Source organism: Rhinopithecus bieti, unplaced genomic scaffold (genome assembly GCF_001698545.2).
Source record: "Rhinopithecus bieti isolate Rb0 unplaced genomic scaffold, ASM169854v2 scaffold_35569, whole genome shotgun sequence".
NCBI lineage: Eukaryota > Metazoa > Chordata > Mammalia > Primates > Cercopithecidae > Rhinopithecus > Rhinopithecus bieti.
The window spans coordinates 478,528-493,000 of record NW_016815046.1 but is presented as its reverse complement, the minus strand read 5'-3'; the positions used below and the strand labels follow the sequence as shown (position 1 = coordinate 493,000).

At 40.7% G+C, this 14,473-nt stretch overlaps 1 protein-coding gene across 1 annotated transcript in view; it reads left to right on the top strand.

The window, feature by feature from the left end:
- The window catches only part of EXOC4 (exocyst complex component 4), a 167,634-nt gene extending 153,167 nt beyond the window's left edge, over positions 1-14,467 (top strand). The window contains exon 7 of the mRNA XM_017852933.1: positions 13,455-14,467. Coding sequence (XP_017708422.1) covers positions 13,455-13,692 — 238 coding nt within the window. The 3' untranslated portion in view covers positions 13,693-14,467. The remainder of the gene's footprint in view (positions 1-13,454) is intronic.
- The last annotated feature ends 6 nt before the right edge of the window (positions 14,468-14,473 follow it).

The window sequence follows — 14,473 nt, the reverse complement described above, 5'->3', positions numbered from 1 at the left end:
GGAGGGCCACCCGCCCCCTCGCTGCCCCCCCTCTCCCTCCCTCCCCCCACTGACCGGCAGGAACACCTGCAGCAAGCAGACACAGAGCCAATAGCAGAATCAGAGAAGAAACTCAGAGGGAGCTGGGAGAAGTGCCTTAAAAATGTGGCTCCATGGGGCCGGGCGTGGTGGCTTATGCCTGTAATCCCAGCCCTTTGGGAGGCCGAGGCAGGTGGATCACGGTCAGGAGTTCAAGACCAGCCTGGCCAAGATGTGAAACCCCATCTCTACTAAAAATACAAAAAATTAGCCGGGCGTGGTGGCACGCACCTGTAATCCCAGCTACTCCAGAGGCTGAGGCAGAGAATTGCTTAAACCTGGTGGGGCAGAGGTTGCAGTGAGCCGAGATCGCACCACTGCACTCCAGCCTGGGAGACAGAGCGAGACTCCGTCTCAAAAAAAAAAGAAAAGAAAAGAAAAAGAAAAAAGAAATGTGGCTCCATACAGTTGGGTTTAGGATGGAAAACTGTCAAGGAAAAGAGGACTTAGGAAAAGCCGCTGTGTGTGTCCATGAGGACGTCGCTGATGACCCTTTTCATAGATGGCAGTGGAGGCATAGAAAGGACAGGCAGTGAATACAAATGATTTGTTCAAGAAATTCAACAATGAAAGGGAGAAAAGACACAAAAGGAGAGATGGAGTGGACACGGGATCACGTAAAGGGTTTGGGGTTTATTTCTTGATTTGTTTTTCCAAAATGTGAGAAGCAGAAGGATGTTTGAAGCAGACATGAAAGAACCAGTGAAAAGGGAAGATACTGGATACAAGAATTAAAAACAAAACAAAAACCCAGCAGAGTCTTGAAAGCATTGGGAGGGGTGAGGATCAAAGACATAGGGTTAATCTTACGGAAAGAAACCCCTCTTCTTCTGAGTCGAGGGAAGGATTGATTGTTTAAAATGTATTTCGGTATGGAGGGTGTGATACCTCATACAACTGTGAGACCCTCAGAGATAGTGTATACATGAACGTTGGCCAGTACGGACTGCAGAGGAGTATGCAACCAAAGTTAGCAATTATTTTTATCATTTGTATTATATCACATAGCAGGTGTTCTGTCATATCATTTGATTAATCTTCAAACCTAACATGATGTAATATTGTTTATCCCATGCCTAAATGAAAAAACTGAAGTTGAGACAGGTTCAGAAATTTCCAGTCATGCATTTTAGGTAAAAGATGTAGGATTCGTGTCTAAATCTGCCAGAGAATGAAAAGCTGAGAAGGATTACAGATCACTAGCCAAAACATGGATCTCTGTGTCACCCCCCTTTTCCATTAGCGACCATTATCCTGACCATCTCCCCCCAGAGTTACATCAGAATAACATTTTGTGTTTCATATGGATCAATTATTTCATTCATACTTCCTCTCTTCCCAGTGTCAGAGAATCATAGACTGCTTTTTAGATCGTATGCCATACTTAATGACATGTATAGACTATCAGCTCTCTCATTCATTCATTCATTCATTCATTCTTTTTCATTTACTCAGCACTCACTAGTTACCATCTCCTTAGACCAAGGGGTAAGAGCAAGTTGAATATAGAATTCAGCCTTGCTCTAGAGAATGGCATGAACCCGGGAGACGGAGCTTGCAGTGAGCAGAGATCACGCCACTGCACTCCAGCCTGGGCGACAGAGCGAGACTCCATCTCAAAAAGAAAAAAAAAGAAAAAAAGAATTCAGCCCCGCTCTAATAGAACCTGCATTGGAGGAGCGGGAAGCAGATACTTGTTTATGTACTAAATGCTTCTACATTCTTACTCTGTGTAGCCACTGTTCTTAATCATTTAAGCCTTGGAACAATCCTGTGTTACTATTTCCTTTTCTCAGATGAAGAGAATAAGGCACAGAGAGATTAATAACTTGTCCAAAGTCATACAAATAGGAAGAGGCAGAATTGGGTTGAAATCCCAGGCCACTGGCTCCTGAGTCCATGATCTTAACCATTGTATATGCTGATCAAAGTATCTCTGATTTTATATTTAAATATATAATTTTAAATATATTTTGGAAATATATTTTTTAGATGGAGATGAATGCTAAAAAGAAAATTAAAGCTTATTTAAAGGACAAAGCTTGATGAGGATGGAGCAAGTATCATTTAAAATAAAGGTAGTCAGGGAAAACCTTGCTTATTGATAAGCAGACATTTGAGCAAAAATTGACCTGAATCTCTTTTAATCTTCTAGTTTCCCCCAACCTCCTGTCCCTTTAATCCCATCTGATCCTCTTTTCTGATTTTCTTTCAATTGGCTTGCAGTATAAAGCAAAAGAAGAACTATGAAGTACAACAAGGACAAATCATTGTCACTTCCTTGCTCTATAGCTGGTACTTTTTCTTCTACTTTATTTTTTAATTATTTTTTCTAAGATGGAGTCCCGCTCTGTCACTCAGGCTGGAGTGCAATGGCATGATCTTGGCTCACTGCAGCCTCCACCTCCCAGGTTCAAGCAGTTCTCCTGCCTCTGCCTCCCAAGTAGGTGGGACTAGAGGTGCGCACTACCACGCCCAGCTAATTTTTTATATTTGTGGTAAAGACAGAGTTTTGCCATGTTGGCCAGGCTGGCCTCGAACTCCTGACCTCAGGTGATCCACCCACCTTGGCCTCCCAAAGTGCTGGGATTACAGAAATTGTACTTTTTAAATAGGAAATAAGAAATGCTCTGGTTCCATGGCCCTTACCACCCACCCCAACACACCCACCGCCTCCTCCCCCTCACCCAGTGACCATTCACCCACCTGTTCTAAGGTTTCTCCCAACTATTGAATAGATATAGGAGGTTAGAATTTCTCCCAAACAAATTCACTTGGGTTTTTCTAAGATGAATCCCCTTTCATTACTTGCTTCCCATAATTCCAGATTCCCTGGAGTCCTTGATGTGATTTTTCCTTTTTTGTTGCCATTCACAGCCCTTCCCCGTTCACTAACATTGGCCCCTTTCACCACTCTGTATCTTCCTGTGCATTAATGAAGGTATTAAGTGAGATCAGTTCTAAAGCCAGCATCTTTAGCATTCACTAGATGCTTCTCTTCTGCATTTGTTGACTTGCCGTTATCATTACCCTCTGTTTGTTTTTCAGGCTGTGTCCTATCGAGGGTAGCCATTCAGAATAAATTCATTTTGCTAGTTATATTTTTCTAGAGGTACTGCATCAAATGGTTCACTGACACTCAAATATATATCAGCCACGGTAGTCTTTTCATCCACCAAATTCACATTGTTATCCAAAGCTATCCATCACGTTTGTCAGAGTATTTGGGTCTTTAATTAAACCTGCTGGATACTGTTCATATTTCCATTAGCTCCTTTCTAGTTAGTCTATTATTTTTCTAATTGACATCTGTTCTGAGTCACATGTCCTAGAGTCTCAGGTGGCCCATTTTGTAGCTTTGGTTTATTTAGCTTTTCTCTCTTTCATAAATTACCTAAGGGCTTAGTTAATACACCCTCAAGTGTTTGCCACTGAGACCTGCTGATTTGCATATGCTCACACTTCTCATATATTCCAGAGTTTTTTGGTTCTTCTATGAAATCATTTTCCTTTGTGGCCCTTCAGTCCTGTAAGAAGTGGTCTTGTGTCTCAGCAAGGCAGAGAGATCTACAATTTCAAGAATTGTGCTAGAGTCACTAACCAGGACCAGAAGGTCAGGAATCAAGGTTTGAGTGACTCAGCCAAGTGATGGCTGAATAGCAGTCCTTGCGTCTTAAGACTCCCAGCAGCTGTAGTAGGTTGCAGTGAACTCTCCATTCAGCCTCCCCTAGCCCTGTCTTAACATCATTGTGAGGTAGCTGGCTGGGGGCAGAGTCAGTGGCCAAAAAATAGAACGAATTGGCACCTGCTAGAATCAACCATTACCTTGGCCTCACTGGCATCATGCTTATCATGCTCTCGTTGATGGAAGCATATGTTCCCATCAAAGCCATGCAGGCCATGCCTGTTGCCACTGACCATTCTCCTCACACACCCCCAGGTAGGGCAAGATCCAGTATTATAAATACAGGAAGCCCCTTACCCATTCACTTCACCATCTCATTTCCAACCCTGGTCGTCATTTGGAGCAGAAGCGTTGTTTTTATCCCTTGTCTAGGGCACTCCAACTCTTTGTGCCCTTCTTACGTACCAGGAGACAAGGGCAGGCAGGCAGACTGCCAAGCCCTAGATTTCCTTTACTTTAAATTAAAATGTTTGCTTCATGTCTTGGGTATTTTTGATCTGGGCCTGGATTGGATTTTAAAAATAAATAAATAAAGCTTCTTGAAGCCAAGGACTATACCTTTCTATATCATATTAACATTTAAAATGTTATTGGAGTTTCCTAAGCATTAGTAATAACATTAGGTTTTGCTTTGAAGAAATCCTTTGCATTATTTATTGAAAATTAATGATGTGATTTTATTACTAAAATTGAAAAGCCGTCGGGCCTCTCAGCAGTTGTTTCCCGGATTGCTAATCTGAAAAATGTAGATAATACACACTACAAGAGTCTTGTGCTAATTGGGTTAAATGATATGTAGCTTTGTGGTCACCAAAGTATATAATACAATGTCCTTTTTATCAACCTATGATATTAGATAAATTGTCTTTAAAAATCAGAAAGACTCTCTAAAGTGATATTTGATTAACTATTTTCTTAAATTGAAAAGACTCTAAAGTGATATTCAGCCCAGAATAGCATTCCTTAACCTGGACTCACCTTTTGATAATCAAAAGAACATTTACAGAAGTATGAGACATACACAATTATGAAAGTAAAATGAAGGCCCTAAATAAAAAATCACAGAACAAGAGGGTAATTCTATTCACTCTTTCATATTTCATTATTTGATAACATCAGAAGATGAATCCATCAGAATTGTCTTGGCAAGTGCAAACAGAAATGTGCCTGATCAATATTTATTAAAACCTTCAAAATGGGAGAAGGAGTTGAGCAGACTTCTTAATGGGCTGAATAATTATTCATACAAATAGGGTTTGACCAAAGGCAGTGCCAGACCAAAGAGACACAGTTTTAATTGTACTGAATTTAAAATGCAGATCTTTCTCCAGCCCTGTTGTAGAAAACTTAATTTAAAAAATTATCTGATGTAGCGGAGAGTGACACATGAATCCTTAAGTTGTTGCAGAGGACATTTCAACCATAGATGTTTATAAATTTAGAATGTGTTCCAAAGGCAGGGAGCAAAGTTGCTAGCTAGCTAAGGAAACAAAAAGAAATTTTAGCCCCATTTCAGTGACTGTAACCGAGCCTGGGAGTGTGTCATCATCTTGACGCTGATGGGGATGTCTTGGAGGAGTTTCTTTGTTTCAAGTGGTTTTATTTTCTGACGAGAAATAAAGCAAGGCTCTAGCTGCTGCTGTCTATCAAAAATGTCAGGATACGTTCCTGAGAGGAGTGAAACAGCTGATTTTAACTTTCAGCGTCTCCCAGGAGAGCCCAACCCCTGCTGTACTGCCAAGGCATGATGGTTATCAGAACAAGGCCAAGAGGTAACTGGTAACTGCCATTTAAGGATAGCGCCATTGACAAAGGGTGGGTGTGTGCATGTGTCACTATATATAAAAAACAGGTAGGTAGATGACCGATCAAAGAAGCCCAAGCAAACCTTAAAGCAACAGACTCTCAGGCTATCTTTACCTCTTGAATGATTTTCTGCTGCCACCAGCTGAGGGAATATAGGCAGTATCTTTTCTAAAGACCATCCTTTACTTCTAGCATGTCCTGATCACAGCAAAAACCTGTACAATCTGTTGTGAGAAGTGAAAAAAAAAAAAACACTACCCCGATATAGAATATACACCTAATTGTGCCATGAACTGTCTGAAAATTATTTAGCTTTTCTCTACCTTAGTTTTCTCATTCCTAAAATGAAAATAACTTCAGCTCATTTTAAATTAGAATTTTCAATCATGTTTGTAATAAACTCTAAGCTCTTCGAAGGGGAATACAAATAAGAGCAATTAGATTACACTTTTTAATAAACTAATTTATTCTTCTGACACACAGATTACCATCCGTTTTATTATTGGTCTGGAAAGTCCATTTGAGCTGAGATTACACTTGTTCAGAGTTTTCAAATCAATTACTACTGCCTCTTGTCTACCATTGCTTGAAGAAAAACAGCATCAGCTAATTCTGATGGGAGCCCCATGATTTTAAAGGACCAAGCAGGGGATGCTGTAAAGGTTTAAAATCCAAAAATGCCAGTGCTTATATAGCATCTGCTGTAACCTTTCTGCTTTGGACATGAGAAATAGATCCAGAGAGCTGATGGTATTTGCCCAAGGTCACGTGGCTAGTTAGTAGTGAGGAATGAAAGACTTACCCAGAATCTGAGTTTAGTTGATCTCTTAAATATTTACCTCACTAAATTGTTGTGCTATAACCATGACCTCTCAATTATTTATGGGATGATTATCTGGTTTGTGGATTACTCTTTTTTCTCTTGTCATTTCCCTGTTATTACATAGGTACCATTGAGTGGGTGGAAAAGACAGGAGTTCACTGCTTCACTTGACAACTTAGTAACCTGTCTACCATTGGGTTTTTATTAAAGTGCTCAAAATGCTGTAGATATTGGCTAAAAATAATGTTGGGAGCTACTGTCAATACTAAGTTTTATTCAGCTCAATTTTTCTCCGTCTCAAATTTGTATTTCAAAAGTCAGATTCAGCACATAATTCATTTGTTGACATTAATACTGGAACTTTATCTTGGGAAGGACTACAAGAGAAAGTCTTTACAATGAAAATAATTGTCTCCCTTTCCCAAAAATGTACTGAATCAGAGGGACAGTCAACTTTTGGAAAGAAAGGTTACTTCATCCATTACCAGCTTGAAGGGGCAAAAAAGGAAGAAATAAAAGAAATAAAAAGCCAAAAAGTCTTTCCTGTAAACTCCCAAATTAAGTGTTAAATTTACAACATGACTTTATTACTTGGTTTAGAGCACCGAATTCCCAGATGAAATCCAGTGTTGTTCAAATATACCGCAAAGTTCATACAAACGAATTTGAATCGCCACAATACTGGCTCATTGCATTACAATGAAAGGCAGAGCTGAGTATGGGAATTTTATTTAATTCATGTTTGTGTACTCAAGACTCAAATGAGTCAGCGATAAAAATACTCTTTTCAGTTCTTTTGCTTTTTATAATTTCAAATATTTTTGTATTAAGGTGGTTTTAGAGTAAATACAGGGCTCAAAGTCTTTCATTTTGAGTCCTTAGACAAATCACTCATACTCTGTAGAGCTCGGTTTTCTCATATGTATAATGTAGATAATTGTAGTACCTATTTAAAAGGATTTAAATGCACCTAAAAGCTAGACATTATTATTAATATTCTACAATCAAGACAGATTCCAAAACCCAGCATGAGATGTAGCTATATATTTTAAAACACAGTTTCCATCCCGGGATCTAGGACCTGAATTCTACAAAGTAAAGGAAGGCAACAGGCAAAGCTTTCCTCAGGGACCTTGTATAATTCCCCAGTCAGGGCCTTGCTGTCACCCCTACAGGCAAAGTTTATTGAATGCCTACAAGTACAGGAACAAGAGTTGCCATGGGTGGGAATAGTTTATGTTAGTGAATATTTCTTCCCTCAATTTGCAAAGCAGGGAACTGAAACTTTCTAATCGCTTTCAGAGATACAGTACTAATTTTTGCACTGAGTATGCCAACGTGGGAGATAGAACCAGGGATGAGAAAACTCCCTGGCCTCTTGTCTATGAGAATTTATGGAAAGCTCTTAAAGAGAAGTCAGAAAAGCACTAATACTCAAAGATAAAAAGATACCAACAATTCATTTATATATACACACATACCTACATACATTAAAAACAAGTCAGCTGGAAACCATCATTCTTAGCAAACTATCACAAGAACAGAAAACCAAACACCGCATGTTCTCACTCATAGGGTGGGAACACCTGAACAATGAGATCACTTGGACTCGGGAAGAGGGAACATCACACACCGGGCCTATTCACGGGAGGGTTGGAGAGGGATTGCATTGGTGAGTTATACCTTATGTAAATGATGAGTTGATGGGTGCTGACGATTGATGGGTTGCAGCACACCAACATGTCACAAGTATACATATGTACAAACCTGGCACGTTATGCCACATGTACCCTAGAACTTAAAGTATAATAATAAAATAATAATAATTAAAAAAAAAAAAGAAATTCTGCAGTAGATGGATGGCCCTAGAGACAACGGGCAATATTCTTGACATTGACTGGAACAGATCTCATTAAATTAATAGATTTGAAAGACAAAAAAAAAAAAAAAAAGTCGATGAAAAAGTGTTCAACCTCATGCAATCAAAGAATGTGTTAGATGCTGCCCATATGTGTTTATAGGAGGATAAATCGATAGGAGCTTTTTAGAAAGCACACTTGCGCAGCATTGTCAAGTCGTCCTCAATAATATACTTATCTTTTGACTAACTCTGTTTTTAGAAGCTTCCCATGAGAAAGTAAGTCTTTATAATTGGAAACAATTGAAGTATCTAATTGTGTTTCAACCTAAATATTTAAAACTATAAGAAAAAAAATTGGCTTAGAACCCTACATGTGGTTAGGGGCAAACTACAAGAAAATATGCCAAACTGTGGTTTATCTTTATGATGGAATTCTGAGAAGTCTTTCTCTATGGCCCATATATTGTATATGGCACGTGTATTAACTTTCCAATCAGAGGAAGATAAAATTTTATTTTAAAACTTTAAAAAGATCTGCCCACCTTTCCAAAATACCTTGCATTTCCTTCCTGGTAGAAATGTTTTCAAACAGAATGTATGGGGGAGAAAGAGTCGCAGTGCAGTACCATTAAAATAAAGCACAAAAGAAAAAGCCACAGAGAACAGTCTGTTGATAAAGCAAACATGAGGAAGATAAGAGAAAATGATCTGTTTGCACCAGAACAAAGCATAAACATTGTCATGTTCTAGACTCTGCACATGAGACCAGTCTGTGAAGTCACACCTCCACTTCTCTGTCGCTCCACTCCCTCACCCTCTCTGCTCATAATACTTTGGGAACTGCTGCTCAAAGGCACACAGCAAAGGGTAGGAGAAACCACAGCAAGGCACACATATCCTTCCAGAACGTTCCATCCACCAGGGTGACATGAAACTCTTTGGTCTCCAGAATAAGGTATTTGGTGTACATGTAGCAATTGGCTGCTGAATATTGTAGGCTATGAAGAGGCTGTGAAGGGCTACAAGCCCTGAGCCAGAAAATGTCTCAATCAAATGTGCATTCACTGATCCCATCCAGGCAGCCCGAGCAAAGTGTCATCAAATGGAAAACGTGTTGCCCTGGAAGCCATGACTGCTATTTTAATGCTCAATAATGAAGACCAAGCTTTCAATTTCCTGGGGCCTCAATAAGTGTTGATAAATTGCTTATCCCTATTGGGTGACATGATTTCATTTCAGTCTGTCAGCGTTTATCATGGAAGCTCATTCTAATGGTATAGTTTGGGGCATTTTTCTATTTTCTCTTCAGGGCACCTGGTAGCATCTTTTCCCCACCTCCAAGTGAAACTGTTGCTATGTCAGTTTAGTCATCTTTGCCCCTGGGTACCATTCTAAAAGATAAATGAATTTTGTTCTGTCTTTAAATATTTATGATTCTTTATGATCTAATATATCATCATGGTTATGGAGGAATTTTTTTCTCCATAACTATAGAAAATACACCATCAGTTATTTGTCAATTTTGTTGAATAATTCGCTTTGCAATTCAGGGGCACTGTTCATCCGAGGCTCTTGAGGACTCTTAGTCTCTCAGTCCACTTCAGACTGTCATTCTGGGATTTATAAAGGTCTTCACTGCACAGAGGATATTGAAACATTAAGGACTTAAGCAGCATGCCCTTTATCACTCATCACACTGGACGATCCAGGAGTAGAAATGCAGGCATCTTTGTTTTGTTGTTTGCTCCCAGCATAGAACAACGGCCTCTGTAGAAAACCAGCCAGTATCCCTGGAAACAATTCAGCAGATTTTTCAAAAGAAATCCAATTTCATCTGGCATGATGGGTTCAGTGTTGCCTCTTAAGATAAATGATAAAAATACCAACATCCTAATACAAAGAAATCCAGTTATTTTGGTTTAATCTCCGTGAAAAGCATCACAAACCTTTTATTGCTTCTGTAGCCTTCCCTGATGTGTTTAGGTCCTTGGCTGGAGGAGACAGTAGTTCTGTAACTGTTCGTCTGCCAAACAGAGTCTGGCTGAGTCGTGGCTGGTTCAGAACCTTTAAAAAGCACGTATCTGGGGATGGGGCCTCAGGAATCTGCACTTTTCATAAGCACCTCAAGGTCATTCTTAGTTAGGTACCCTGAAGTTCAAGAACTGCTAGTCTAGAAACTGCAGCTTTCAAGTTCCTTCTAGCTTTAAAAAAATCGTGAGCCCCAGATTCGCTCTTATTTCATTTGGTGAATCTCGATGCATGCATGAGCTCTTCTTGGGCAATTTTTTAAAATGTATACTCTTAGGAAGTTCCATTAATAGACAACTCTCCTTCGCCTGTGCATCTACAGGAAACAGAGTTAGATGACATAGGGCATCATTTCTCAAAATAGGGGCCAATATCAGTGAGAGCCAGGGGACATGCAAAGCTGTAGGATAAATATTAATGTGATGCATCTTCCTGCAGCATCAAGTTTTTCTTAGAAACAGTGTATTTAAATTACAGCAGATACATTGAGGAGTAGAATGCAAAGTTCATGTGAGTTTTATGCTAAACATGAAACTTCAAAAGATTTACTGATTGTAGCTGATACTGGGGTCTCACACCTCTGGAAGCGGAGTTTTTTCTCCTCTTCTACCAAGCATTTCTGTCTATATTCAGGGTCACCCTCGACCAGTGATTGCTATATATCTGCTTCTGTGATGCCAAAATGAACATCGTTTGAAACCACTATAGAAAATTAGCCCCCTGTGCCGGGTGCGGTGGCTCACGCCTATAATCCTAGCACTTTGGGAGGCCAACGCGGACAGATCACGAGGTCAGGAGATCGAGACAATCCTGGCTAACACAGTGAAACCCCGTCTCTACTAAAAATACAAAAAAATTAGTCGGGTGTGTTGATGGGCACCTGTAGTCCTAGCTACTCAGGAGGCTGAGGCAGGAGAATAGTGTGAACCCGGGAGGCAGAGCTTGAAGTGAGCCGAGATCGTGCCACTGCACTCCAGCCTGGGCAACGGAGTGAGACTCCATCTCAAAAAAAAAAGAAAAAATTAGCCCCCTGTACACAAGGATGCTGACCGATTTGCTCCCAGGAGATCCTCATTAACTTACCAATCTACAAAGAGCCCTTTGAATTTCTGCCACTATTTGGGGAATATTCACAAAAGATTATTCTTTCCCCTATTTTTTAAAACAGTGTGTTAGTTAGAAAAGGAGGCTTAGCAGGAGGAAAAGAAGCTAACCATGTGAAAAGACACCGCAACTCTTCCTGACCACATTCCCCTTGCACTAGCAATTCAGTAAAATAGGCCTGAAATTATGGAGCTCCTAGAATGTATTTCTTACCACAAGGATAGCTTCATTTCCCCGTAGGAGGCTCTTTTTCTTCAAAATGTTGCTGATGAGAAAGAAACAAATCCACGGCCCTGAGTCTAATAATACAGGATTTCTGAGCCACTGATCCTGTTTGGTCTGGAAGATTCTTTCGCCCCCAAGAGTTGCCTTGAGTGCACTGCCTGGTTCTGTCCCCTCAATCTTGGCAAAGTTACCCTTCACATCAGAGGGAAGTAAGTAACACTCTTCATTTCGCTGACAAGCTGTGATAAGCCTTGCTGGCTCAGAGTCTGTTGAACTTGACCTCCTGGGTAATTTGGAGTGGCTGTGCAAGTCACAGCCTCAGAGTCCAGTAGACTCAGAGATAGCAGTTGCACAGTATTGGTTTAAAGAATGGTGAATGGTCATCTTCTCCACTTCCTGACTCCCACCTTCATCTTCTCACTGCATTGAAGAATCACTCTAATGCGTATTTCTATTATAGGCACAAGTCTTTCTCCACCACCCAGGCTAATGGCCTTGCCAGTAAGTGGCTCTCAAGTCTCTTTCTGCTAGAATTGTAACCAGTGCCCTCCCAGACCATTCTGCATCCCATTGTCACATTAATCTTCCAGAAGCACAACTTTGAATGGCACCTCTGATCTCTGGAAAAAGGAAGTCCTTTATTGACTTAACTAGGTCTAAAGTCATAGCCTGATGTTCAGAGGCGTCAACTGCCTTATCCCAGGACTTTCTGCTATTGCTCTGCACTCCCCAGTCTAACCAGATCACTCATCCATGCCTTTTCTCATGCTCTTCCCTCCAACTAGAATTTCCTTCCTGGAAGCCCTGCCTGACAGAATCTTACCCATAGGACGTCTTCCTCAGCCCCACACCATCCCCTCTGCATGATGCAATTTCTCCTCTTCTGCTATTAATTCACGGTACTAGGACCTCACTTACGGCACATGGAATATCCTTGTGAGTTGTCAAGTGTCCGTGAAAAAAAAGTCTTGAACTTAGAGTCAGAAACCTGGAGTCAGATCCTGGCATAGTCAGTCCCTGTCTTTGTGCCATGGGAAAGCCCTCTAACTTCTCCATGCTTTGGTCTTTGTGTCTGGGAAAAGGCAGGTGTAGCCCCTGGGTGGAGTGAGGGGTAAGTGGCACAGTGCATGGGAATGAACTTGGTCAACAGCACTGAAATCCTTATGTCTCTGCTTTTCAGGACCTTTCCTCCTTGTCTCTGAGCTACTTGAGGAAAGGGGCTGTGTCTTGCCCATCCTTATATACTACTATTAATTTGATCACATTACTATCACACATTAGCATCATTATAGTTCTAATAGTAATAGTTAATCTTTATGAAGCACCACCACTCTGAGTGCTTTATATGTATTAATTAATTCAACTATTTCAGTAACCCCAAGAGTCAGGTACTATTATTAACCCACTTTATGGAGCAGAAAACCATGTACAGTATTTCACAAAACCTCCAATGAATAATGAATGAATGAGGGATTGAATGAGACAAAAACCTGTTAACAATGCCTTCTCTCCTTCTTCAGGCTACACTCCTACTTTTCTTTCCTTTCTCCCAAGGTAAATGCAAAATTAGCAAACAATGTAGAATGAGCTGAGCCACTGAAAGGTATGCAGCCTCCCTGGGTCCTCACCTAGACTTCTCCTGAAGAGAGTTCCTATGAGCTCCAAAGGACAGAGCTTGTGGCTGTCATGTTCTTTATTCTATTGGTGGGGCCCAGAACACTGCCTGCTGATCAATTTTTATGAAGTTAGCAGAGGAATCAATGTATAGACAGCATATATGTCCCCTCGAGATGGATGTTACCAATGGTGGAGCTGGTGAGCAGTGTTCTCTCTTGCTTTCTCAGGCAGTACTACGAGATGCTTTACAACACAGCTGACGAGCTCCTGAACCTGGTGGTGGACCAGGGTGTGAAGTACACGGAGCTGGAGTACATCCACGCCCTGACCCTGCTGCACCGCAGCCAGACAGGGGTGGGGGAACTGACCACCCAAAACATGAGGCTGCAGCGGCTCAAAGAGATCATCTGCGAGCAGGCTGCCATCAAGCAAGCTACCAAGGACAAGAAGATAACTACTGTTTAGTGGGACCTACTTCGGTTGGTAGCTGGGGTCCTCTCAGTCACACTCAATTTTTCCCTTGGTATGTTATTGGTATATTCTGAGCTTAGTTTTCTCTACACTGTTGCTTTAGTGGAGAGGAGGTGTAAGGATTTTTTCTCTCTAGTTTGACTTTTCATATAAATGCTAAAGGAAGGCGACAGTACTGACTGTTTTGGTTGAACAACTACTTTAATGCAGTCAAGTCTAACGGGACTAGGGTGGGATAGGGAGGAAGGTGGTATCAAATTGCTGGACTCTGAAAACGAGTAGATGGATTACTAATATTTCATTTATTACTCTCTCTATATATATATATATATATAATTCCAGCCTTGGAAAGTAGACTGCTACATAAGTTTTGGTCCCTTCCTAAAACCATTTAGTAGGGTTCTATTACATAAACAGTAGGATTTTTCCTCTCCTGACCTTATCCATTTACAGTTCAATGAAATAAGTGTCTGTGCATTGCTGCCTGTCTTTATTGCCACAGTCAAATAAATGGCTTCTCAGCTGCTGTTTACAACAAACTTCCCTAACAAAACAGAACCTCTAATTTAGGGCTAGGAATCGAAGTCTTTTGATCCCAGTCCCCGGGACAGTTTTGTATGCCGTATCTTGTACACAGGTTGTAGGTTGGTTTATTGCCATTTTGTTTTATTTCTGTTATATAAAAACCAAGAGCCGTACAATTAGACAAATATGGAGGAATGAAAGGCAATTCAACCGTCTGCTTGATTTCCAACCCCCCCCCCCCCCCCCCCCC